Source organism: Ptychodera flava, chromosome 15 (genome assembly GCF_041260155.1).
Source record: "Ptychodera flava strain L36383 chromosome 15, AS_Pfla_20210202, whole genome shotgun sequence".
NCBI lineage: Eukaryota > Metazoa > Hemichordata > Enteropneusta > Ptychoderidae > Ptychodera > Ptychodera flava.
Window position 1 is genome coordinate 12,847,782 of NC_091942.1, and position 24,370 is coordinate 12,872,151.

General features: G+C 37.9%; 1 protein-coding gene across 2 annotated transcripts in view; it reads left to right on the top strand.

The window, feature by feature from the left end:
• Positions 1-22,263, top strand: part of LOC139151240 (WD repeat-containing protein 90-like) — a 44,061-nt gene extending 21,798 nt beyond the window's left edge. For both annotated transcript variants that reach the window (XM_070723891.1, XM_070723890.1), the window contains exons 15-39: positions 759-880; positions 1,441-1,557; positions 1,980-2,215; positions 2,576-2,715; positions 3,193-3,451; positions 3,928-4,095; positions 4,373-4,501; positions 5,416-5,549; positions 7,490-7,533; positions 8,292-8,429; positions 9,395-9,483; positions 10,003-10,188; positions 10,763-10,940; positions 11,508-11,711; positions 12,550-12,791; positions 13,668-13,812; positions 14,887-15,010; positions 15,741-15,918; positions 16,441-16,563; positions 17,015-17,240; positions 17,795-17,925; positions 18,733-18,909; positions 19,253-19,375; positions 19,837-19,921; positions 20,156-22,263. In XM_070723891.1, the coding sequence (XP_070579992.1) occupies positions 759-880; positions 1,441-1,557; positions 1,980-2,215; positions 2,576-2,715; positions 3,193-3,451; positions 3,928-4,095; positions 4,373-4,501; positions 5,416-5,549; positions 7,490-7,533; positions 8,292-8,429; positions 9,395-9,483; positions 10,003-10,188; positions 10,763-10,940; positions 11,508-11,711; positions 12,550-12,791; positions 13,668-13,812; positions 14,887-15,010; positions 15,741-15,918; positions 16,441-16,563; positions 17,015-17,240; positions 17,795-17,925; positions 18,733-18,909; positions 19,253-19,375; positions 19,837-19,921; positions 20,156-20,310 (3,853 nt within the window). In that variant the 3' untranslated portion in view covers positions 20,311-22,263. The remainder of the gene's footprint in view (positions 1-758; positions 881-1,440; positions 1,558-1,979; positions 2,216-2,575; positions 2,716-3,192; positions 3,452-3,927; positions 4,096-4,372; positions 4,502-5,415; positions 5,550-7,489; positions 7,534-8,291; positions 8,430-9,394; positions 9,484-10,002; positions 10,189-10,762; positions 10,941-11,507; positions 11,712-12,549; positions 12,792-13,667; positions 13,813-14,886; positions 15,011-15,740; positions 15,919-16,440; positions 16,564-17,014; positions 17,241-17,794; positions 17,926-18,732; positions 18,910-19,252; positions 19,376-19,836; positions 19,922-20,155) is intronic.
• The last annotated feature ends 2,107 nt before the right edge of the window (positions 22,264-24,370 follow it).

Here is a 24,370-nt window from a genome sequence, read left to right on the forward strand (position 1 = left end):
TCCAGTGATAAATACAATCTAGTCATGAATATATCGTTTAATTTGTCTCCGCATGACATGTGAAATATTTACAGCGATGACACTCATTTCAAGATATTCATTTTAAGTCTTCATTGACTGCTGTTATTGTAAAAGACACATTTTCAAAAATATAAAAATGCGTCATTGTAGAAACTGATAAATTTATAAATTTTTTAATTCGAGCAATAAAAATGAAAAGCAATAGTTATAGAGACAGTGAGTTAAGATTATAAAAGTTATATACTTGAGGAGATGCTGTACTGTAAATCATCATCTTAGTTCAGTAGCAGGTACTCTGGAACTCACAAAAGTGGTAAATACTTGTTCAAATATTTTGCAAAGGGACATCAAACTACCCTAGTTTTAGTCATTATGTTTCTTCTGTCATTAGGGAGAGTGCTTATCAGTGGATCTACCTGCAGAGAATTTTCCTGATGAAATGTCAGTCATTAGCCGTTCTGTGGATGTAGCCTGAATATTTACATTGGCTGTCAGGGTGTTTTGTTGTGATACACACATCCTTTGTACAAATGGGAGTTCACAGTAACACACAAATCGCAAGCAAGTCCCGCTGTGGTCATTTGGGACTGGACATCAGTGAATGTCAACCAAGTCAGGTTATGTCTCCAGGGTCATAGCGTTTATTAGAAATCTCACTCCTTCGTCGACTGACATGTACGACATCTGTGAAAATGACTCCCCTGGCAAAGAAATGAATGATAAAATCCTCTTTTCAGATACGCCTGTACCAAATCGGGTCACATCTTTGAGATTGACTACTCAAGGGTGTCTATCGTACACGTCAGACGACTGCTCCCCATAGATAAAAACAAAAAAGAAAAGGACACATTTCATGCAGGTAAAGTACATTTGTACCTCAGTACAAAGACAAGAAGATCTTCAACTGCTCAGAGGCATTATGTACTCAAACTAGAATAACATAGAATACAATTACAATACCGGGGAAAATACGACATATAATTTCAAACTATTTACCGTTCATTTTACCTCTTACTCCACATCTGTATCGTACAACATCCTTCAGTTTATCAATTTAGAATTTTTATAACAGCAGAAATAATCTTATAAAAATTCCTTGCATTTTGCACATAAGTTATCACTACTAATGACATATTTATACAGTATGACAGGCTCAGATATATTTGAAGAAATCAAGTTCTCTTGACATTTAAAATTTGAGTTCTCTTGATGAAACTAATAATGTAAATATTGCTTTGATTTGCTAGTTTAATGTACATACACTTGTAAATAGCCAATCACACTCCTTGTTTCATCATTTCCATGAAGGTATTGGCATTTGTAAGTAACCAATCGCAGTCCCTGTTTAATCATGTACATGAGGACATTGGTGTTTGTAAGTTAACCAATCATAATCTTTGTTTCATCATTCACATGAAGGTGTTGGTATCGCCATCAATTGTATGTCAGTGAACCAATCGTTCTGTGTCACGGGGTCAGAGGATGGTTATCTACGACTTTGGCCATTGGATTTCTCAAATGTCTTTCTTGAAGCAGGTATGTACCTCACTTTACATTTCTTGAAGCTGTTTTCTGAACCATCATTATTGTTTGAAACCAGAGATCCTGGCAGATCTATATTGAAACCATCATTAACTTAGAGATACAATTTAAGATTTACGGTAATCTAAAATGCGTCATTGACTCTCAAACTTACACAATACCTTTTTGTACATCACTTGTGTGGGCTCATTTTGAAGCTCCTGACGTAAATAAAGTTTTCACTGGCTTGTTGGTTGGTTGTGTTTGTAAAAATTGAAAATTTTGTTTTCCCCATTGAGTTAACACAGGGTTTGCTGTTTTCAATCGCTTCTGTAGTCCTCAAATTTGTTATTCTTGATTCTGAAATAGAATGGCTTACAGTTTCAGTTATTTCCATATTGACAACGTTCTTTTCATTTTAACAAATTATTTTTCAGAACATGAAGGACCTGTGACAGCTGTGGATATAACAATTGATGGTTTACAGATCTTAGCTGGCACTCAGACTGGTAATATTGGTGTCTTAGACATTTCAACCAGACAGTACACAACAGTCATGAGATCACACACAGACTCCATAGCGTCGGTATCAGTGGATCCCCTCAGACGTCACGTCGCCACGGTTTCCATGGATCACACCATCAGAATCTGGGATCTTGATAATCTACAGCAGGTTTGTACCAAATATTTAACACGAAGATTTCAATATTCCCCATTTTCAGATGATGTTTTTTCATGCTGTGGTTTAGCTTGCTGTTGCTATGGGATGACTGTATTCAGGCAACCCTGTGTCAGACTCAAGATGGCATCCTGTGGCTTTTTTAACTTTCCCATTGAATAAGTGACAGCAAGTTTAAACTCAAATGTACTTTTAATTTGACATTAATTACTACTGATCTGGAACTACATATCACAAATGTATTCTAATTAAAGGATATGTGCATTTATGCTCTCTTCAGAACATTTCTTGTCTATCAAATATTGTCATAGCCATACTTTTGCTTTAACTTGTCCACTGTGTCTTGTCTTTCAGTTATTTGACTTCAGTGCTCCCAGAGAATGCCCCTGTGCACTGACATACCATCCGTCTCTCCAAGTCTTTGCCTGTGGGTTTGACAATGGCTGTGTCAGGGTGTTCAACGTAGCAACTACAAGTCTGCTGGCAGAACACAGGTAACGTCCACACTCATATGCTACAGTACATGTTTCCAATGTAGTCCTGTATTTTATTCTTGATAAAAGTAGCTCATCTTTTGGCCTTGCAGACTGAGCGTGGAAAGCATGAAACAAATATTGAACTTTTTTCTTGATTTTGGGAAAGGATTCTTTCATGTGTCCTGCGTATAGCTACATATGTACATGTAGAGCTGTACATTTATATTCATGAAGTGGTACAGTACACAATTCTTTTTTTTACGAAAGTCTGTACTCTCTGGAAGATTCAAAGACAGAATTTCCGTTTTCTTTTGCAATCAGCCTGAGAAAGTGGGATTAACACGAGTCTACAGTAACCATGTTAATGTTGACTCATGTACCCTTAAGCTGCGTCGGACAGTTGTACACCACCAAAAGTGTCAAAATAAAGTGTGAAAATATGCAGCAACGAGCATGGTGTTTTTTTCCTAGAAATGAATTAATTTTTTTTTACAGACAACACCGTGCCAAGGTAACTGGTCTGATGTACTCACCCAACGGAAACTACCTGTACAGCTGTGGTGCCCTGGGCTCTATAGCACTGTATGATGCAGAGAGTGGATACCAGCTGATCAGGTTGCTAGGCAACACAGTTGCCAAGGGTGAAAACTATGGTCCGGATGCCATTGCAGTTAGTGATGATGGTCACCACATTGCGTTCGTCGGGCCAACAGAATTTACCGTCAGCATTGTGGATGCAAGGTCACTCGATGAGGTATGTGTTAATTTGCAAAGTAAGGAAATACATCTTATGTCAGATTACACTGGTATTATGCAATATTCTTGTCTATATTACCATGGGAATAAATGAGATAAAAATGAACAGAATTCAGGTTTTGTATATTCCTGGAAAGTCCTTGAAAATAAAATTGATTCCTGGAATGAAACCTTGAAAATAGCATTTTGGACCTCAAAAAGTCTTTCAAAACTGCTAAAAAGTCCTTGAAAGTCCCTTAATTTTATGTGTTTTAGAGTGTGTGGACCCAGAATATTATATTTGTGTGTGTACATATTGGTAATAATAAATACTCACCCTATCAGTAAATATACTGTATCTTTCATTCAGATATAAAAAGACTTTTTTTCGCCAAAGTCTGAGAACTCAGGTAAAGAATCGTATCAGTATCACAAAAATCACAGTATGAGATATCATCCTTAAAACTGTGTGTTATGTTCAACACAATTTTTCAGGTTGTAAGAGTAGACATAACGTCGATGAATTCAGAGATGGACTCCAAGGTGCTGGACCGTGCCGTGAAAGTGTGGTACGCACCAAAGAAGACCAGACAGTTGCTAGTGGTAACAGCGTCCTCAAGATTATTAAAATTAGATGCCACTACAGGAAGACTCCTCAGTGAGGTAGATTTTGGACTCTTACTTTGCACTATGAATTCAGGCTGCGTTCTATGCTCCCGTTTGTAAAGGGTCTCAAAGTTTTAACATTACATTTACTTGACTTGACTTTGTCTGATTTGATTCATTGTATATTCAAAACGCAAATACAAAACAAATAACACCCCCCTCCCCCCGCACCCCTCACCACCTAGTCCTTATGAAAGTATGAACAACACATTCATATCATGTCTTGTTTGTTCCATGTTTATAACCAATAAAAGTTTTCATTGGATCTTGGCAGGTTTCCAACATTCACAGAGCTGGTTGTACATCCATTGATGTCTCTCCGGATGGAAAACACTTGGCAACGGCTGGTGATAAAGTCGTCAAGATATGGGATTACCATATGAGATTGGACTTGAACTTCCAGGTAAGGACTTCCTTGCTTTCTGTTGAGGATTTGATGTAATTCTTAACCCTTTCACCTACTTGGTTTGACCCAATCCCCATTAATTTTTGTGGTAAAGTTTGACCTCTAGAGAGGGAAATTGGAGTGGAAAAGGGTTAAGGAAGCATTTTGGACAAATATTGACATGAGTTTATCCATAGATGTTCTGAAGTTATGTTACACTCCAGTATCTGTGATTTGCTCAAGTTTTGTCACTTCTATTATATGTTTTGTGTGCTGGGTAATGCTTAGGTTTCAACCGATGATACATGTCAGTGTTTGTTTCTACCAATGCATACATTCTATGCCCGCTCACTATCATCAATGCAGTGCAACGTAACACCCAGGCTCCCTATGCCCTCTCAATGACTAAGCTAATGTCACTGTTTCACAATCGTCTGTGTTTTCATCTCTGATCCAATTGCACTCGATAATGTATAAATACACAAATGAAATTTGTCCGCTTCTAACCAATAGAAGGCTGGTTTCATTGCAAAATAGTTAACATGTGCTTGTTGCCTTTCTGTCAATGGGTACTGGCTGGTTTCTGTACCTTGGCATTGCGAGGCCCATCGTGTCATGAGCCCTCTCTTCACTGTTTGACATGTAGTGTGAACTTTGCAAGCTGTTGAAATCACCGAGCACACATGAAATACTAGGATGCTCCAACATCAATAAAATAATCTTTCTGAATCTGTGTGTTTGTACTGAAAGTGATCTCCTAAAAAGCATGTTACCAGACATTTCTTCTTGTAAATCTACTATTGATCACACACAAGGTAACATTGTTCATCAGGGTGATTTTCAGCTATGTATCATAAAATGTAACTATGGGTAACTTTAATCATATACCATAAATAAATAATTGATGAAAGTTTAATTGCCATTTATGTCAGGTATTCATTGGACATTCAGAAAATGTTCAGAAGTTGTGCTTCACTCCAGACTCGCTCTCTCTGATAAGCATCGGTGAAGCCATGTTTGTCTGGGATTTCTACGGCACTGGTCGGGAACAGGAACCGATCATGGAGTGAGTATGCCCCTGACATGAAAGTGAACAATTGGTATTCTTGAGATATACCATCTCTATCTTTGACGTCCTCAAGAGGTGACTGAATTCACAGGACATTGACCTATTCAGACATTATGAAATGCTCTCCACAGCTGACTTTTGGAGTAACTTTGATAGTGGTACAGAAAGTAAAATATTGATGGGATTATTAGGCACATCCGAATGTGATGGTTTTGCAAACTGTAGGTTGCATCATTACTTTATTCAAGTTTCAGTAGGGGTTTGGTTTCTGTCTATTTGCACTCTCATAATTTGCAATATTTGCTCATCTATTTGGTAAACAGTAACCAACCATTTCTGCACGTTGTTGAGCAAGAACTATTTATAGTATCTCCTACATTACAGATCATTTTTCATCCCCACGGACACCGTCCGGGGGGACTTATAGGTTTGGTCATGTCCGTGCGTGCGTCCGTGCGTGCGTGCGTGCGTCCGTCCGTGCGTGCGTGCGTGCGTGCGTCCGTCCGTTCACGCAGATATCTCTGAGATGCCTGGAGCGATTTCATTCAAACTTGATACAAGGATTACTTCATATGGCATACAGATGCACGTCAATTTGTTTTGTGATACGATCCAATATGGCCGCCAGGCGGCCATTTTATTATGATTTTTTCATGTACAGAGCCATAACTCAGGCATGTTCCAACCGATTTAATTCAAAGTTGGTACAAGGACATTGACCAATGTCATACAGATGCACGTCAATTTGTTTTGTGATACGATCCAATATGGCCGCCAGGCGGCCATTTTATTACGATTTTTTCATGTACAGAGCCATTACTCAGGCATGTTTCGACCGATTTTATTCAGAGTTGGTACAAGGACATTGACCAATGTCATAGATATGCACATCAATTTGTTTTGTGATACGATCCAATATGGCCGCCAGGCGGCCATTTTATTACGATTTTTTCATGTACAGAGCCATTACTCAGGCATGTTTTGACCGATTTTATTCAGAGTTGGTACAAGGACATTGACCAATGTCATAGATATGCATGTCAATTTGTTTTGTGATGCGATCCAATATGGCCGCCAGGCGGCCATTTTATTACGATTTTTTCATGTACAGAGCCATTACTCAGGCATGTTTGACCGATTTTATTCAGAGTTGGTACAAGGACATTGACCAATGTCATAGATATGCATGTCAATTTGTTTTGTGATACGATCCAATATGGCCGCCAGGCGGCCATTTTATTACGATTTTTTCATGTACAGAGCCATAACTCAGGCACGTTTCAACCCACTTTATTCAAAGTTGGTACAAGCTTATTGACAAATGTCATAGCTGTGCACGGCAATTTGTTTTTTGATACGATCCAAAATGGCCGCTGTGCGGCCATTTTATTACGATTTTTCATGTACAGAGCCATAACTCAGGCATATCTCAACCGATTTTATTCAAAGTTGGTACAAGGACATTGACCTATGTCATACATATGCACGTCAATCTGTTTTGTGATACGATCCAATATGGCCGCCAGGCGGCCATTTTATTACGATTTTTTCATGTACAGAGCCATTTCTCAGGCATATCCGCATGTTTTGACCAATTTTATTCAAAGTTGGTACAAGGACATCGACCAATGTCTAGCTATGCACATCAATTTGTTTTGTGATGCGATCCAATATGGCCGCTGTGCGACCATTTTGTTACAATTTTTTTCATGTCCTGAACCATAACTCAGACATGTATCAAGCGAATTCATTCAAAAGTATTTTTATCACAGACCTAATGAAGAGGACTCTATCCTCTTTGAGGACCTGTAATCAAAATACCGATTATCAAGTGGGGACTGTGTCATCAACGATGACTTTTTCATCTTATGACGGTCATATTTGTATTTTTTCATTTATTTATATTTGCTTGTTTGTCTGTTACTTCTATGAATCAGGGGCAGAACAACTGGACAAAATTACATCACTGGAATTGAGGATGGTAAGAACAGAATTTTTGAAGTCAGTTTTCCTGTGGTTTACAATGATTTGCCATTCCAAGTATATGTATCTCTACTGGCTTGCTCATACCATAAAATACTTTTCATAGTATTTTATAAAATTGCTGGTATTTCTATTTCTCACTAGGTACATATTTCGTATTGCCACAATTTGGATCAAAATCCTTTAATGTTTTGCAACAAGTGTCTCCTTTCTCTGCTTTTACATTAGCTTAGACGTTTATGTGAGATTTATGATGAGGAGCAACTTCTCTCAAGGTCCAATATACCTCACCTTGGGGACAGATATTCAGACTCTCAAAGTTTTGCAATATTCTTTTAGCCTACCACTTGTGGGTACACATTTTGAAGCTTATGGAATAAATAAAGTTTTCACCAGCTTAGTTTTGTGAAAACCGGGATGTCATTTTCTCCCATAGAGATAACACAGGGATGGCAGCCATTTTGAATTTCAAATATCAATAAATGTTAGACAATTTGTTTCCCTGGTACCAAAATTTGAACAGTGAGCCTCGGTTTTCATTCTTGATTGTTAAAGAGAATGGTTAAAAGTTTGCTTGAGGAAAGTCTGAGCAAAAGTTTGAGTCTTTCATTTTCAAGGTGTGAACTACCTTAGCATTAATATTACTGTAAGCTTTCATCTTTCATGCAAGAGAGTTAATTGTATCAAAAAGTCATGATATTTATTTTAATTAAAATATTCTTAATGTTTGCATTAACTTTTCTGTGGATACTCAAGACGCCAGGCAGAGCTTCTTCAAGAGTCCTAAAAGACACAGTTTAGAAATGTCTAACTTAAGTCCTAGAGGTCACATACCACAGCCAGCTGAACCAGTGATCATCAACGGTGTTGATGAAACCAATGGCTCAGTGCAAGGTAAGGCAATATACCATCACGTAGCATTCTGAATTTTAGCACCAGTCACTGTGTTATTGTTAGAGACATCCATCAGTATTATCAACTTTTTTTGTGAAAAAAAGCATATATCTACTCTAGATGTTTGTTGTGCCAAGTGTGTCTTAGTGTATATTCAATCTAGGTAGGTTTAGGCAAAACCGTTGTTTCTGGTCCTTGACATTCAGCAAAAGTGATGCGCAGACGTGTAATAATATATAATGTTCTTTCTTTTTTAATTCCTAACAATGCTGGTTTGGCACTATTGATGCAACAGTTATTGTCTTTTATTACTGGCTACATAATACTTCCGGTTTTTTTTCTGCATTTTTGGACATGCAAACAGGGATATCAAAGATAGCTTTACTGATGAGTATGTAACCCCCCAAAAAAGACATGATGCACAGGTTCTGAAATGACGAGCGCGGTGACCAGAAACAATCTTTTTGTTTTTAGCCTTATTTACCAATAAAAGCTGCATTATCAATAGTTCCTTAAATGTACCTGGAAACAATCGTCTAGATGTAAAAAGTGGCCAACATGTAATTCAAAATAACTAGATTTGTTTTTTTGCTTTGAAAAATCGAATTCGTGTACAACGTGGAACAATGTCGTTGCTTTACTTTACATTTACATGTTGTAGTCAAGAGTTATGCACATAAACAATGTGTGTCTCTGTCTGTGTTCATGAATTCAGCATCATATCGCTGTGGCAGTTACTGCTGATACCTCCACTCAGCTGCAGGCTCAATCATAAATACTGCCCTCTGGAGGTGTAGGTGAAACTCCCCCAGAAGCAAGTTCCGTAAATGTGTACACATATGAAAGACAGATAAGGATGTTGAACAGGTGAACATTGGAGCTGACGTTTTGCATAATGTAAAATATCTGGTGTATTCATTTTCCAATCCATATATGTTGACAAATATCTTGTGTCCCAATTTCAGATGAATCACAGGAGGATGTAGCTGTTCTGATTGGTCCAGAGTTGGACGACAAAGACGAAGGCGATCTGCTAGCTAGTGAAACAGATGATGTGAGTTCAAAAATTAAATTTGCTCCTGTCATCATCAGTTAACCAAATTAAATGAGTGCTGCAAGAGTTGTCGGTCGAAATTTGTACCAACTTTGACCACCTAAATGAACTCGAAAAGGATGCCTTAGATTTTTTTTATCAGCCCTAGATTTTTTGTTATGACTCTCAAAGGTTTTAGACTAGGATGAATCACTAGCCAAGAAATTTTTGCATCATAGAAAATGATCTAGAGCCCAACACAGAAATTACAAAGTGACACTGTTTGCAAGACTGATACGACAGTTGTTGATCACACAAAGTTCCAAAATATATACATCATAACAATAGGATTGTTAGGTCAGTTTTTGAGAGAATTACAGTTGCTTGAGTTGAACTATTGGCAATACGAGAACTAGACATTGCCACTAGTTCAACGTAAATGAATGTAATAGTTTGTAAGAGCCCAATATCTGTCCTGCATCCTTACAAGTGCACTTTCTTCTAATCCCAAATTAATGAGCTTCATCAACGTTGTTACAGGTGGACGGAGAACCTGCTGAAACACTGGGCACAAGTTCAAGGGTCAAACAGCACAGGCAGCTGAGGTCACCGGAGAAGGTGCTAGCTCCGGCTGATGAAAGAGCATCGGGGAAGGACGGCTCTAACCACAAACCTTATGTGATGAAACACTTCAAGCAAAGAGTCAAACAGTCACAGATGGCACAGGTATGTCTGTGTTTTCTTCTCTCAGTCCGATGTCTGTCAAGAGAATATAGTTTATAGCCACTCTGTTCAGTGGAGATAATGTCGGTTGGTTGAGAATTACGGAAAACAAATCTAATATCACATGAACATTTCATGAGAGAAGTCGTTCACTTTGTTTATAATGCTTTTCTGTGTTTTCTATATGTTGCTGAAGACTAACCATTTTGAATTGGCTCTATACTGCAGATAAAGCCCAATTTTGATATAGAAGCATGGTCACTTCCATTCTCAAGTGTGGTCAGTTTGACATTATTTGCTGATTTTACTGTATTTTAGGAACAAATTTCTACACAGGCTGGGTATTGTAGTTGTATTACAGTTCTTAAATTATGGTTTACATGTTAAATTTTGTCGTATTGAAAATATCAAGTCAAGGAATTTAGAACACACATGGTTTATGATCTGCCGATCAAAGTTACTGTACAGGAGCTGATGTTTGCAATAACCCTCTGTATCCCTCTGACAAAACTTGCTCTTTCATCGATGGTCGAATTGGTCATTTATTCCATGGAATAATTCTTTTTTGTGATTTCAGAGACGGTACACAGCTTCACCGAGTCAAGCAGGATTGAAACTGAAATCCGTGATTGGTTACAATGGTAATGGCAGGAATAATGTGGTGTGGCATCCAGACTCCGGATTATTTGCATATTCCAGTGGATGTGTCATTATCATCGAAGATTTGCATGCTGGTACACAGAAACACCTGCTAGGTAAATGATTCCTGTCTGTGACAGTGTGATTGGCACAAATGCTATTTAATTGGACTGTTAGCATGGATTTCCTAGTCTAAACCTTAATGTGTTAGTATGCTTCAGGTAAAACATTGAAACAGAAATGGCCAATTGCTGTATGAAACAACTTTACTCATTTACCTTTTGAATTTTGTCACTTGTTGGGGCTCATGTTGAAGTTCATGGAGTAAAAGTTTTCAAAGGCATATTTTTCAAAAATCAAAAAATAATTTTTTCCCAGAGAGTTAACACAGGGATGGTGGCCATATTGAATTTCAAATGTTAGTTGATTTGGATTATTTGTTTCTCTAGTACCAGATTTTAAATAATGACCCTGATTTTTATTCATGATTTTGAGAGGGGATGGTTTTAAAGTTTCAGTGCGGAAAGTTTTAGCAAAAGTGTAAGAAGTCTTTCAATTTAGAGGCATGTACTAGCTCAAAACAGAATGGCACTGTATTATTCTGCAAATTTTCATTAAAATTTCAGACTTTCACATTTGAGAGTGTTACTTCAACAATGTCTTATGTTTCCTACCCCCTGCAGGCCACATTGAGGAGATCTCAACCATGGCACTGCAGCATGATGCACAGGTGTTGGCATCAGCATCAGGAGCCCATGGATTGACAGCCAGCCAGATATGTCTGTGGGATGTGGCAGCCGGTATCTGTAAGAAAGTTCTGTCCTATCATGAGTATGACATGGTGTGTTTGGCGTATTCCAGAGATGATCGGTTTCTTGTGTCTGTAGGTGAGTACAAATAATATGGATATATGGCTTCTTGGTATCATTAACCATTTCTCCCCTTCCCCCCCTTTTTACACATGTAGAGATCCAACTTTTCGATAGAAAACAATGGAATTGGGACAAACTATGGTGGTGAAAGGGTTAAAAGGACTAAAACTGATTTGATCGGTTTTTCAATGTATTCACCAATCTTTTTCCACTCCTTGGAGAGTTTGGCTTTTCCAGTATTTACAAGGCTGTTTGTAGCAACTATCTGAAGTCAAGATTTTCTAGTCATATTAAAATTTTGCAATATACTGCCTAAAATGGGGACCTACCACCTAGTGAATAATGCTTCACGGATTATTGCATTTCATGAAAGTCAGGGAAATATCATCAAAACTTAGATGCAGTGTATTCTAAATGCTGCCCTTCTGGAATATCATGACCATGCTGACTCCATGTTATGGCGCCCTCTCTAGTTCACATAATTATCTGCCTTTGTACTAAATCTTTCAGAGAAACTTGGCAGCATTTGTAGCTATAAGGTAAAACTTCAGTAATTTTTTTGGATCATAATCTATTTTTATGAAGTCGGAGGCCACATATCATAATAACATCTGCAGCTTTTTAACCCTTTTACCACCATGGTTTCACCCAAACCCATTGTTTATAAATGGTGAGTGTGGACCAGTTTACAGGGAATTGGGGGTGTACAGGTTAAAGTATAATTGTGATTTGAAAGTCATATTGTGCTGATATCCACTACTGATTGTCAACTCAGTGGTTAGAATTAGACTAACACAATACTGAAAATACAATACTTGTTAATTCATATGTTATCTCTTCTTTCACCATACAGGTGATTATCGTGAATGCTCTATCGTTGTGTGGAACACAAATGACTACAGTGTAATTGCTGCGTCCAAGACAGCGTTACCCGTACATGAACTACGCTGGGATCCGTACTCTCCAAACGAGTTTGTGTCGGTCGGTGCACGAGGTACAGTCCTGTTCTGGTTGCTGGACGAAACGCACCAACAGTGCAGTCTTAACGTCCATGAAGCCGATGTACCGGAGGAATTGATGGATACCAATGTCAAGGTTAGTCTAGAAATACAAGGGATGTTAAGTGTCTGGCTGGTCACTTTGGTGTTTTACATATGATCTGACAACGTTGGTTGAATCTTGCTCGGAAATTATAGTTCCAGTAGCTCTTTTGACGCAGAATGACAGAACAGTGATTTGTCATAGACAGTGGAGTAGACTGTCTATGGATTTGTCAGCAGAGTATACCACTAAAATCAGACTATGAATCAGCCATATTATCTATTAAAAGCATTCTTCTTTTCACTGTACACTATTATGTATGAATAAAACAGTTATCACATCACTCTATATTGGTTTACAGAGATTATTTGATTACCATGAATTCAGTATCAAGATTTGCCCAAGGTGTTTATATAGTTGGCTATTCGACTTTGTTAACAATAGTAACATCTGACCTTACGTTGTATAAAACTTTTACGTCTGGCTGAATGACTGCAGAAGGTATCAGGATCATAAATGGTGTGTGTCTTCCAATGAAACAAACTTGAAGTGTACATGTATCTTATAGTCATTTTCAGATGTTAGGGAATCCAGAAGTCTGAGCCGTGCATCCAGGATAGCTATCCCAGTGACCATCCATATGCTAGACGGATATGCCCACCCCTTTGTTTGTCGATGTAATACATAGTACTTGCAACTGGTATTGCTCTTTGTGAAGTAAATGAACAATTCAATAGTAACAAGAATAAATGATAGAGAAATAAAGAAATGAATATGTAAATATACAATATGAATATGAAAATTATAATAATAAATATTTGGTTTATTGACAATTTTTCACGTGATGCATGCAAGTTTGGATTTTGATTATAATTTGCCAAATAAACCTGACTGATGTTTAAAGTTGATATCTGTGGTCATTATCTGCAGGCACTGAGTGATACTGAATTTACCAGTGTGGCGTATGGTGGGGACAATGTACTCTATGTTGGTAGTAACACTGGTGTTTTATCAGCCTGGGACACTAGACACAATACCTGCTTTATGCATTGGGATGCCGATTCTGCAGAAATAAGTAAGAATTTCTATTTTTTTAATTTTTTTTGCGCACCTACAATTAACCTTTTGCTCAGTTTCAATGTAATTACAGGTCCCTGCATTGAGGCAGGTACTTCACAAAAATGGAAATTTGAATATCAGGAGCCTATATATTTGTCAAATAACATCCATTCTATAATAACTTGTGCTGTAGATGGCTTTAATGGGAAAGCAGAAATTTCACTCAAATTTGTTTTGATTTCACCACTGTCTGATTTGATAAAATCCACCACATTTTAATGTTGTATGCAGATAAGAATGGACACTGAAATTGACCTAAATGTTATCACACTTGTGTAATTGGTTTGTAAAGTTGTTTCAAATTTACTACAGGATCGGTAACTTTAGTTGAGTTGCGGCAAACTAAAGACGGATGATAGTGTTGTTTCACAGTAGGCTTCCACTGTAATTGTTGAGATAAAGCAATAAAGTAGGAACTGATTAGTGTCTGTGTGTGTAGGGTAAAAATTTCCTGACTTTCTACCCCCTACATTTTGACAACTTTCTCACTTACTACTTCTGGCATATGTACACCTCTTTTCCTGTAGATCATGAATTTTTTGCCAAAGAACTTAATACAATGCAAAGGCAACAAGAGTCTAACCAGACTTTGACTTGGCTGTGATACAATGTAACTCGAAGCAGTGGTACATAAGGAATGTAATATGATTCTGTGTATGTGAAGTACACTTCACAGTGCACTCCCTAGTGTGTGTGTTTATTTGGGTCAACAAAAGCTCTTTGATTTTCACAGCAGTTATAACAAGTCAGTGCAACTTCTGGGGCAAGCTTTGGAACAACTTTACAGACCAATTACACAAGTGTGCCAACATGAGATCAATTTCAGTGTCCATTCTTATCTGCATACCAGTGTAAACTCATTGGTCCATCAATAAAATGATGAAAAATTATCAATTCCATCTTGTCTGAGAATTCTATTTCAGTAAGTTGCATCATCAGTATTATTAACATGGAATAAAGCCCAATAAGTAAGGATGAGAAATCTGATGTTAACTTCGGTTTTTTCATCCATTGTTGTCCTTCTCTCTAGCTTCCATTTGTTGCAAGTTTGGCAGCAGCCATCTTATAACAGGAAGTGCCTCTAGGAATCTACGACTCTGGTCAGTGTATGGAATCAGTGAAATGAGACTAAATCCAAGCAACATGTTCAACAGGTAAGATGGATATCTGTCATTTGTCAGAGTCTGTGGGGGTCTGTCTGCCTGTTCATGAGTATGCATGTGTCTATATCTTGTCTGTGCATGTTTCTACCAAATATTTTCTATATTTCTGCTACCCATTTCTAAACCTAATATCTCTGCTAGTTTGTCTGTCTAGTTGTCTCTTTGTGATTAAAAGTGAAATATTCTGGTTAGAACCTCATCATTCCTTGCATCCGGAAGATGTGTGTTATGCCACATGACTTATTCAAATTTAAAATGTCTTGTAATTTTCAAAAACATTCAGATCACTTACCTGTCTAGCATAATCTTAAACTGTTCACCTCCCATTGCCTGTACATAGGTCCCAACTCACCATCGATAACAATTGATTTGGGTGAAACCATGGTCGTGGTAAAAGGGTTACAGTGGTATATCTCTCCACAGCTTAAAAAACACAGGGTGGCCAATTTACACACAATCTGTAATTTGCATATTCCTTTGTTGTGAAAATGTATTATTTTGCATAATTATTAGCATATGAATGGATTGCTTAGTAAAAGCAGAGGGTGGCCGCCCCTCAAAATCCTTTGCCGAGAACCAAGGGTTAAATACAGCCTTTGAGTAAAAGTCATCTCAGATTGAAGGAGTTGTAACAACAGGGTGGATAACGTAAAAGAGCATAAACCACTGCTTTCAGAAATGTTTGATTTGTTTCAATGGTTGTACATTAATGTTATTTCAGCACACCGGGGAAAGGTCTTGTCATGGAAGATGAGATGACCCTGGACGGTGGCATCACTGGTGCTGGCTTTGATGACACAATGGACATGGGAATTGTGGGAACCACGGCCGGTACGCTGTGGTACATCAACTGGATTGAGAGAACCAGTATTAGACTTGTCAGCAGTCATATGAATATGGTAAGTTGTTGGAAATTATACCCACCACATTGTTACAAATCATGCTTCACAGAAGAAAATAATCTTACAAAGTATAACATTTCAATACTCAATTTTTCTTCCACATTTAGATAATTGTGAACCCCTAAAAAGTTGACTAAAGAAACATTGAACGCTTCCATCCGGTATATGGATCCATTGTGAACAATAAGACTAGTCCAAATCACTGTTGCTAAAGGGGTTTACCTGTATTCTTCGACTGTGTACTGCATTTGTGCTACCATATACTTGATATATTTTCTGATTTGGTTTTTAGCATATGTCTCATGAGGACTGCTATTATTGGTATCAGGGTACCCATTCATGGCATTAGTTCTGCTACAATTTTGAACAAAAAAAACACTGCAAAGTGGTGTGAGAAAGTTTACACCAATATTGGTACCGGTAGCATGTATGGAATATAGCTCTCTAGTTCCTTATAATGACCATGTGAAATGGGATATGACATTCATCGGACATATTTCAATTTTTTTTTCATCACAGGTGAATGATATAGTATTCAATGACAGTGAGCAGTACTTTGCCAGCTGTGCTGACGATGGCAGTTTGAAAGTTTGGTCCATGAATGACATGGAACAGAAACTGCAATTCCAAGTGGCTGATCAGGTTAGTGTAAAATACATGTGACATACCACTGCCATGCTACAGTTTGACAGAGTCAGAATTTCATAATCTTTATAGCCCTGATGCAGGTTTTATCATATACTTTTTATTTAATGAAAAATATGTGACTAAAATAATATTCCGTAACAATTCTCATACAGTTTGTACAACATTGATTAGTTTGTATGAGTATTGGAAAGCATGCCTCACAAATATTACTCAGCAAAGACTGCACAGGTTTGTTCATACCGCTACCTTTGTACATGTAGATTGCTCTTTCCAGGTACTAGAATTGAGTAGTATATCTGCCATTGAAATGGTTCAATGTAAAACCACTTACCACTAGCCTGAAGTCATATCTTCAGATATAACAATTTCAAGTGAAGAGCAGTTATTTCTGTCATTCAATGTCTTTAACACTAAGGTCATCTATTAAAATTTCTGTTACCTCAAGGCATGTACATGTTTAGCATTCAGTCCTGATGGCACCGCCACGTCTGACAGACCAGCCGAAGTCTCTCAAAGCACCGATCTTGACGTAGCCTCAACCTCCCCACAAAAGGTTGCCGCCGGCTACAGCGATGGAACCGTACGGGTGTTTGATTTGAAGAAAGTGGACATGATACTGAAGATGCATTCACATTCAGTAGCTGTCACAAATCTGGCGTTTTCACCCGACGGTGAGTCCATGATTAAACACTCATGATTGGAGCAAAATGTGTACATCCTGTTGATTAATACAAAGTGGTAAGAGTGACAGGTAGTGGACACAGACAGTGTTTCACTTTTGAAACCATTCGTAACAATGTTGAGTAACCTAGGGAGTCAGTAGGGTTATGGTTAAAGGTATACTGTCACCCGTTCCAATTTTGCCACAGTTACCATGGAAAGAGAAAATCTGACCAATCACAGATTTTAAGCAGGTGGCCACTTTTTAAAAACAGTGCCCTCACATGGGCATTTTGAATACCAAGGAATGCCCCTTTGACCACATATGGGCATATTTAGATTACAGGTGACTGTATACCTTTAAGGATAGAATACATGCAGAAGCTTAATGTTCCATTAAGGTGTTTAGGTAAATACAAAAACGATGACTCCATTCCTTTACAAGAAAAAGTCACTCCAATATGATTTCTACCTGCAGTTATGTCTACCACTCTGCTATCCATCAGCGTTTGCATTATATAATAATTCTAACCTCTCTACATCATTTATTTGTCTCCTTACACAGGAGCAGTGATACTGTCAGGGTCAAGTGATGGCTTGATAGCGGTCAGTAGTCCTACTACCGGTATGACCATCAGAGTGATCAGTGACCACAAGGGCGCTCCGATCACAGATATGCACGTCACATCAAAGCATGTAAGTCTGTCTTTATTTTAAGCCAGTCTTGTTTGATTCAGTACACATGACAATCTCGTTACTCATGACAATTTGTTCATAAGACACTTCTCGGTGAATACTTTTAAATGGTGTTATAGTCAGTGATGTTTTCACTCTATCTCATTCACAAAATTTGCATAAGAGGAAAACATGAAGCAGAAGTTGTATAAAAAACACACCCGGTAAATGAAAATGACAATTTGTATACCTGTGTACACTTGACTCTTTTATCCCTCGGTATTGTTGTAGTATTCATCTAGATGAAAAGTTGTTGCCATTGGTTTATAATGATAATTTTATGTTAGGATAAGTGCACAAGTATTAGAAAAATAAATACATGCCACAAAATCCCATATAAATAATAATGATGACAAAGAGGACAGAAAAGCAAGACAACAGTACAACAGGCAGGGACACAGACTAAGACAGAAAAGGGAAAAAAGCATTACAGTGAAACAGCCTTTTAAAGTACACTGACTTTCTAAACATTGCTTGAAACTTTGAATTAAGGAACACATCAGACCTCAGAATCCTACTTAACAGACTGTTTTTACTATTTTGTGATCTGACGGTAAACTTGTAAAATAACTTTCATTGAAGAGCTTGTAATAATGGAACGCCATTGAAGACGCACATTTCGCTGGCACTGCAATCCCGAGGCAAAGTCATTAAATGTACAAAAACCATAAGCTACAAATAATTGCCAGAGAAATAGTACTGACATAGACACAGCAAGGTGTACTGTTCATAATGACCTTGTGTTATTTCTGTTCTTATTTCAATCAGGAAATGAGCGACAGTGGATTACCAGCCACCACTCTGTGGCTCGCTGCCAGTGCCGATAGGAGAGTGAGTGTGTGGGTTGCCGACTGGTCCAAGGATTCCTGTGAACTGATGGACTGGTTGACATTCCCGGCTCCGGCGTTTACTCCAGATGGTACAGCCATCAGGAAAGGAGACATTGTAAGTGTGTTGCAATTAGATATCATACAACTGTGAATAGTCAAAAACCAATAAAAAATTCACCAGATCAGACGTCTGCTATATGGTGGAAATCTACCACGATTCTTTAACAACCCCAATCAGGGTGAGTTACTCTTTACACATACCAGATGCATTGCAGTTTTTGTATTGTAACATTTATACAGTGTAAAGAAAATTTCGAGTCTTTTGCCTTCTCCATATTTGACAAACTTACAATGAATATATATGTAAAATGATATGGAAAGTGGATGAAATACTTCCAGAAAATGCTGAATACCGGAGATGAGGTGACTTGACATCTCTTTGTAATTTCTCCAAACAGTCCAGTTACAGGCTGCTGCCGCCCAGTCTTGCCAGGTTTTCTCCGAGCGAACCTGACATCATCGTCTATGCCGGATACGGAATGCAGAAACAGATCCAGTTCTACAGTTTGTCGCAGAGAAAGGTTTGTGTTCAAATGTAATCCAGGGTCCCACACAACAGTGTTTCTCATTCGAGGTTTCACCATTCAGCATGATAGTCAAAATTCACAAGTTCAGTCTTCATCAGGAAACTGAATATTCCCAGACATCTGTACCCCCAATGACCTTGAAAACTAATAAGTGTTGATCGGGCACATCTGCATTGTGTATATTTGTGTTACACAAACACAGCGTAAAATCTCATGTTAGTTTTGAATTGTGAATCAGTTCTACCTTATGTCAGATGTGAATGTTGAATCCCAGAATGCATTGCTGCCAGTGGGAATTCAAGTAATGCAAATATTGTTTTCTGACTAATCTCAGCAATTGAAAATGTACCACAAGAGCCAGGGCCTGACCAGCTCAGCTGTGACTAGGGATTAGAATTTTCTACATTTGTGGTCAATGCAATGTATATTCTTTCCTATTATGTTACTTTTGTCAGGTGGTTCGTACAGCTGCCCTTACTCACTGGGCCACAGACCTCTCCATCTCACCGTCAGGGCATGTCATTGCTACTGGAGCCAGTGGTAAGTTATACCCAAAATAAACCAGATTTCCATGTGTCTTGGAAGGTATTCCAGTTTCGTTTATTACTAATACAAATTGCATAAATAGATACATTTATTCAAGAAGTCAAAAATAAAATGTATGGATACCGTACAAAAGCAAAGATTTCCCAGTGTCTTGGTGGGCATTTTAGAAGCAGTAAATTTATCAACATGGTGGTCCTAATCACAATGTGTCTGCTTTTCCATTCGCAGAGCGGTTGGTGAAACTTATCGACTACTACGAGGGGAGCTTCCAAGACTTTACCGGACACAACGACTCTGTTCATCTCGTAGCTTTCTCACCGTCTGGTAGATTTCTACTCACCGCTGGATTCAATGAAATCATCATATGGGAGCTTGCTGTGTGATTTGAAAAAAATTGAAACAACAACGCAACCTTCTTCCAAACAGCCTTATCACTCAGTACTGTTTTAAATTTTTTTTTATTTCGTACACTGCCTTAATCCGTACCAAAGAAAGTTTAAAAACAGTTTACAACTTGAAAGAATTTTCCAGAAAGCTGATTTTTACCAAATATCCGGCTTTCCTTTACTTCAAAATTCTCACACAAATCTTTTTATACCTTTTTGATATATCTGCTATTTATGCAAAACTTCACCAATTGTTGATGTGTTGAGTCTCTCCATATTACAAAAAGACAAATAGGTCGGCCATCCATACATGTTGTAGAATAGTTTGGCAATCAAAGCCAGATGTACATATCATGATTATATTTTACAATAACTGCCCAATCAAAATCTTCCCCACCTTTCCTCTCTATTATACAAAACAGAAAAACTAAGCTGTACTGTAAATCCTAGGGACCATGGCTGTACATACTTCAAGACTATTTTTTACCCAGTGATTGAAAGAAAAAAAACATGACTTACACATTGTCCCATTTCCTACTTAAAACATGGCAGCTGTGTTTATTAAAATATCTGTTTTCTACTGTCTGTATGTTTAAACATTTTGAAGTCATTGTGTCCACTAGCTTTGAAAGTTGATGACTTGTTAGATAATTCTAATGGAAGTGTTTATGTTTATTAGTTTGATATGTGTATTTTACAAGACAAGTTTATAGACAACTTGCCCCAAAAATCTTTAGCTACCGTGGCCTTTTATAGTGCTGGACAGTTGTCAGTTGGTCAAGCTTGGCCAGTGTGAGTTTAACCTGTTCACCCCAGACCCTGCCAACAGGTCCACATTCACCATTGAAAATAGTGACTTTGGGTAAAACTACGGTGCTGGGAGGGGTAAAGTTAGTGGAGTTATGTCAAGCAAAAACTGACAATATCTCTTTTAGTCGTGTAAAGTTCTATGTCTGTGCAGAGCCAACCCCAGCCCAACCAAAATATGAAACACAGTGTAGGGTAGTAGACTTACACTTGTAAGATATCAGTACAGAGAAATATATGCTAAGGTCGGAATTTTGCCATGTTCATGTGCTGGATTCATGCAACAAATGATACAAAGACTTCACTGCTCTCTAGCTCTGCTGTGAGCAGCGTCATTTGTGTGTTTGCTGTGACATTAACATTTACTGGCCAAGCCTCATCTCCAATGATAAACAAAGTAAACCATTTGAGCTGCTATAGAGGGCGCAAAACAAGCCCCCCCCCCCCCCCCCCCCCTGAAAAGAGTGAATTTGTAGGTGATTATTTTAATCATTTGCACAACACGGTTGGAGGCTGAATTGATCATTCATGATCGTCAGGCTATGAAGATTAAGTTTGAAAGTTTTGCAAGACTGGAGTTGTTCATAGACTCTTTAATCAGATTGCAGCACGAGTCGTTAACCAAATATAGGAGATAGTTAGAGGACATATTTCACTGTATTGCACATGTTACACCGCAAGAAACTTCTCACGCGAAAGAAAATTCTTGGACGCATACTCAACTGTTCAGCCCAGCATTCATGTTGCCAAGTAAATGACACTGCTGAAACTAAGAGATTTTTTTGTCAAATAGTGATCATGAATGCAAAGACTTGTCCTTTTGTATGTCAATTATTATTTTGTTCATGCAGAATAGCGCCTCCACTCACTCCTTGTAAACCTAATTTCAATAGAGTACTAGTATGTATATCTGTACTTAGTTGTTTGACCTCAACCTTGCTTTCACTGCCAAAGACTGGAGATACACCAAAGCATTCTCTTTTCTCTTTCAACTATACATAATATTATATTTTCTTACATCTTGTTGTAAATATGATTCTAATCATTGTCTGTGTTATGTAGAATGTACATGCCATTTTGCCAGTTTTTTGTATGATTTTACAATGAATAAAATGCAGAGGACATATGGTTTGTACCCTCAAATACTGTTGACTTTATATTATTGCCACGGAAATTATCGAAGCTCACCCTTTAGATGACTGGGATATTTTAATATTTTAAATTTTTACTGAACAACTTTCTCATTAGTTTCTATACATGAATGTAGAATATGCGCTTCAATGACAGGTGATGGACTCTCAAACTTTTACCATTCATTTTAATCTGCCACTTATGGGGGCTCATTTTGAAGCTCATGGAGTGAATATAGTTTTCACCGCCATATTTTTGTGAAAATCAAAAACTACTTTCCCTCCATAGATATAACACTAGGGATGGCGGCTATTTTGGATTCAAATGTTGGTAGTAGCAAATTTTGCACGGTGACCCCTGATTTTATTCTTGATTTTGAAATCCGTATGACAGTGAACTAGTGACTTACCCCCCTCTACTGTCTATGCTTATCTCCACAAACTTTCCACCAACATCGAATAACATATTGGGAGCTAAAACTGATTTCTCACCAACCTTTTGAATCTGAAGCTCAAGTTAGGCATTGCCAAGCATTGTTCAGGTTATAGAATTCAAAATCAGGTACTACTTTCTTTACGGACTATCTCCGTCAGTAACCAAAGCACTCCGCATGACTGTCAACTAACTCATCCATACAGAGGATCCACCGATATTTGAAAAGGTTCAGACGGGGCACAAAAACAAGCAATTTTCTGCACTCTTGATTGATAGGGGTCACTAGGGGTCATCGACCTTACAAGTATACTGGAGTGAAAAGAGTTTTAGGCATGCAAGGCTTTGCTGTTTTTGGTCCTAATTAATTTTGGGAAGATGCCCGATGTTTCGTAGCTAAATGTCTTTCACAAAGAAAGTAAAACGCTTAGTTTATTCACTGCGTTAACCTGTGGAGACTTCATCGAAAACTTGACTTGCTAGGTGGCTGTATGTCGAAAAAAAGGTCAATTATATGCTTGAATATATGCGAAATCTGCAAAGTAAATCATTTATTTGAATTTCGAGAGACAAAAAAAAGACGGGAAAATTAGGCCATTTTGGGACATTTTGTTCGCTTTGGCGGACTTTTTTTCTTGGGGAACCAAAAAAACCCTCACATGGCCGAGTACCCGCCTCTGCTTCAAGAGAGGGACAACATTTTCTTACCCTCACTCCTCTTCTCACTTCACACTCCCGTAGGAGAATAAAACAGTTTTTATCACCTATCTTTCATATGTTTATCTCAAGTTAAACAAGAATTTCTGCTTGTCGGAAAACTCAAACTCAGGTACAACTTTCCTTGCAGACTATGGACATACCAAAAGTACTCCGAACGAGAATGGTTTAAAAGTTTCCCAGAATGCTTGGGCAGAAGTTCGAGGCTCGACCTACCTTAATGTTATGTCATGATTCCACATCGATAACGCAAAATAAAAACAAACTGTGTATCCTGTAAGATGCCTCCTAAAATTAGAGTACATAGGTTGAGAGAGTTTTTGTTTAGTTTTCTTTTTGTTGGCTGAGATCAATAAAATACGGTAAACTTTAGAGGATTTACTCGACAATTTTGATTTTTTTTCGAAATAAAATGTCTTGGGTCGGCGGATTTTTCTACGGTTGGTCGGATTGCCGGAAACATCTAACATTTATATTTGACCGAAGTGCGTTTAGATGATTCGGCTATAACATGTTTGTTGGCAAATTGTATATGCCCGAATGTATTGATGTATGCACTCATGTATATTTGTTTGTTTGTTTGTTCTTGTTGCTGCTGCTGTTGTTGTTGATCAGATTTCGGGAAAGATTCCTGTAAACTTCCCCGTTTCCATGTAAATCCTGTCATCATGATTTATAGGCACTCCTTTGCAGATACCCTCATAACCATCCGAACTTGTGTCAACTTTGAAATCGATGAAACATTGACGGTTACATGGCGCAGGACGAAGCACGAGGAACAACGAATACAGGCATTGTGGCGATCTAGCTTTGCTATTTGCGTGATAAAAATGTACATTATTTTTTTATGTGTACTTTGTCAACACTAAATGTGCAATGATAAAGGCATTAAAAGATGTATTTGTACTATTTGGGAAAACGGTGATTAGATTGCAATCAGTGAACCCTGTTGACAAACATACCACCATCG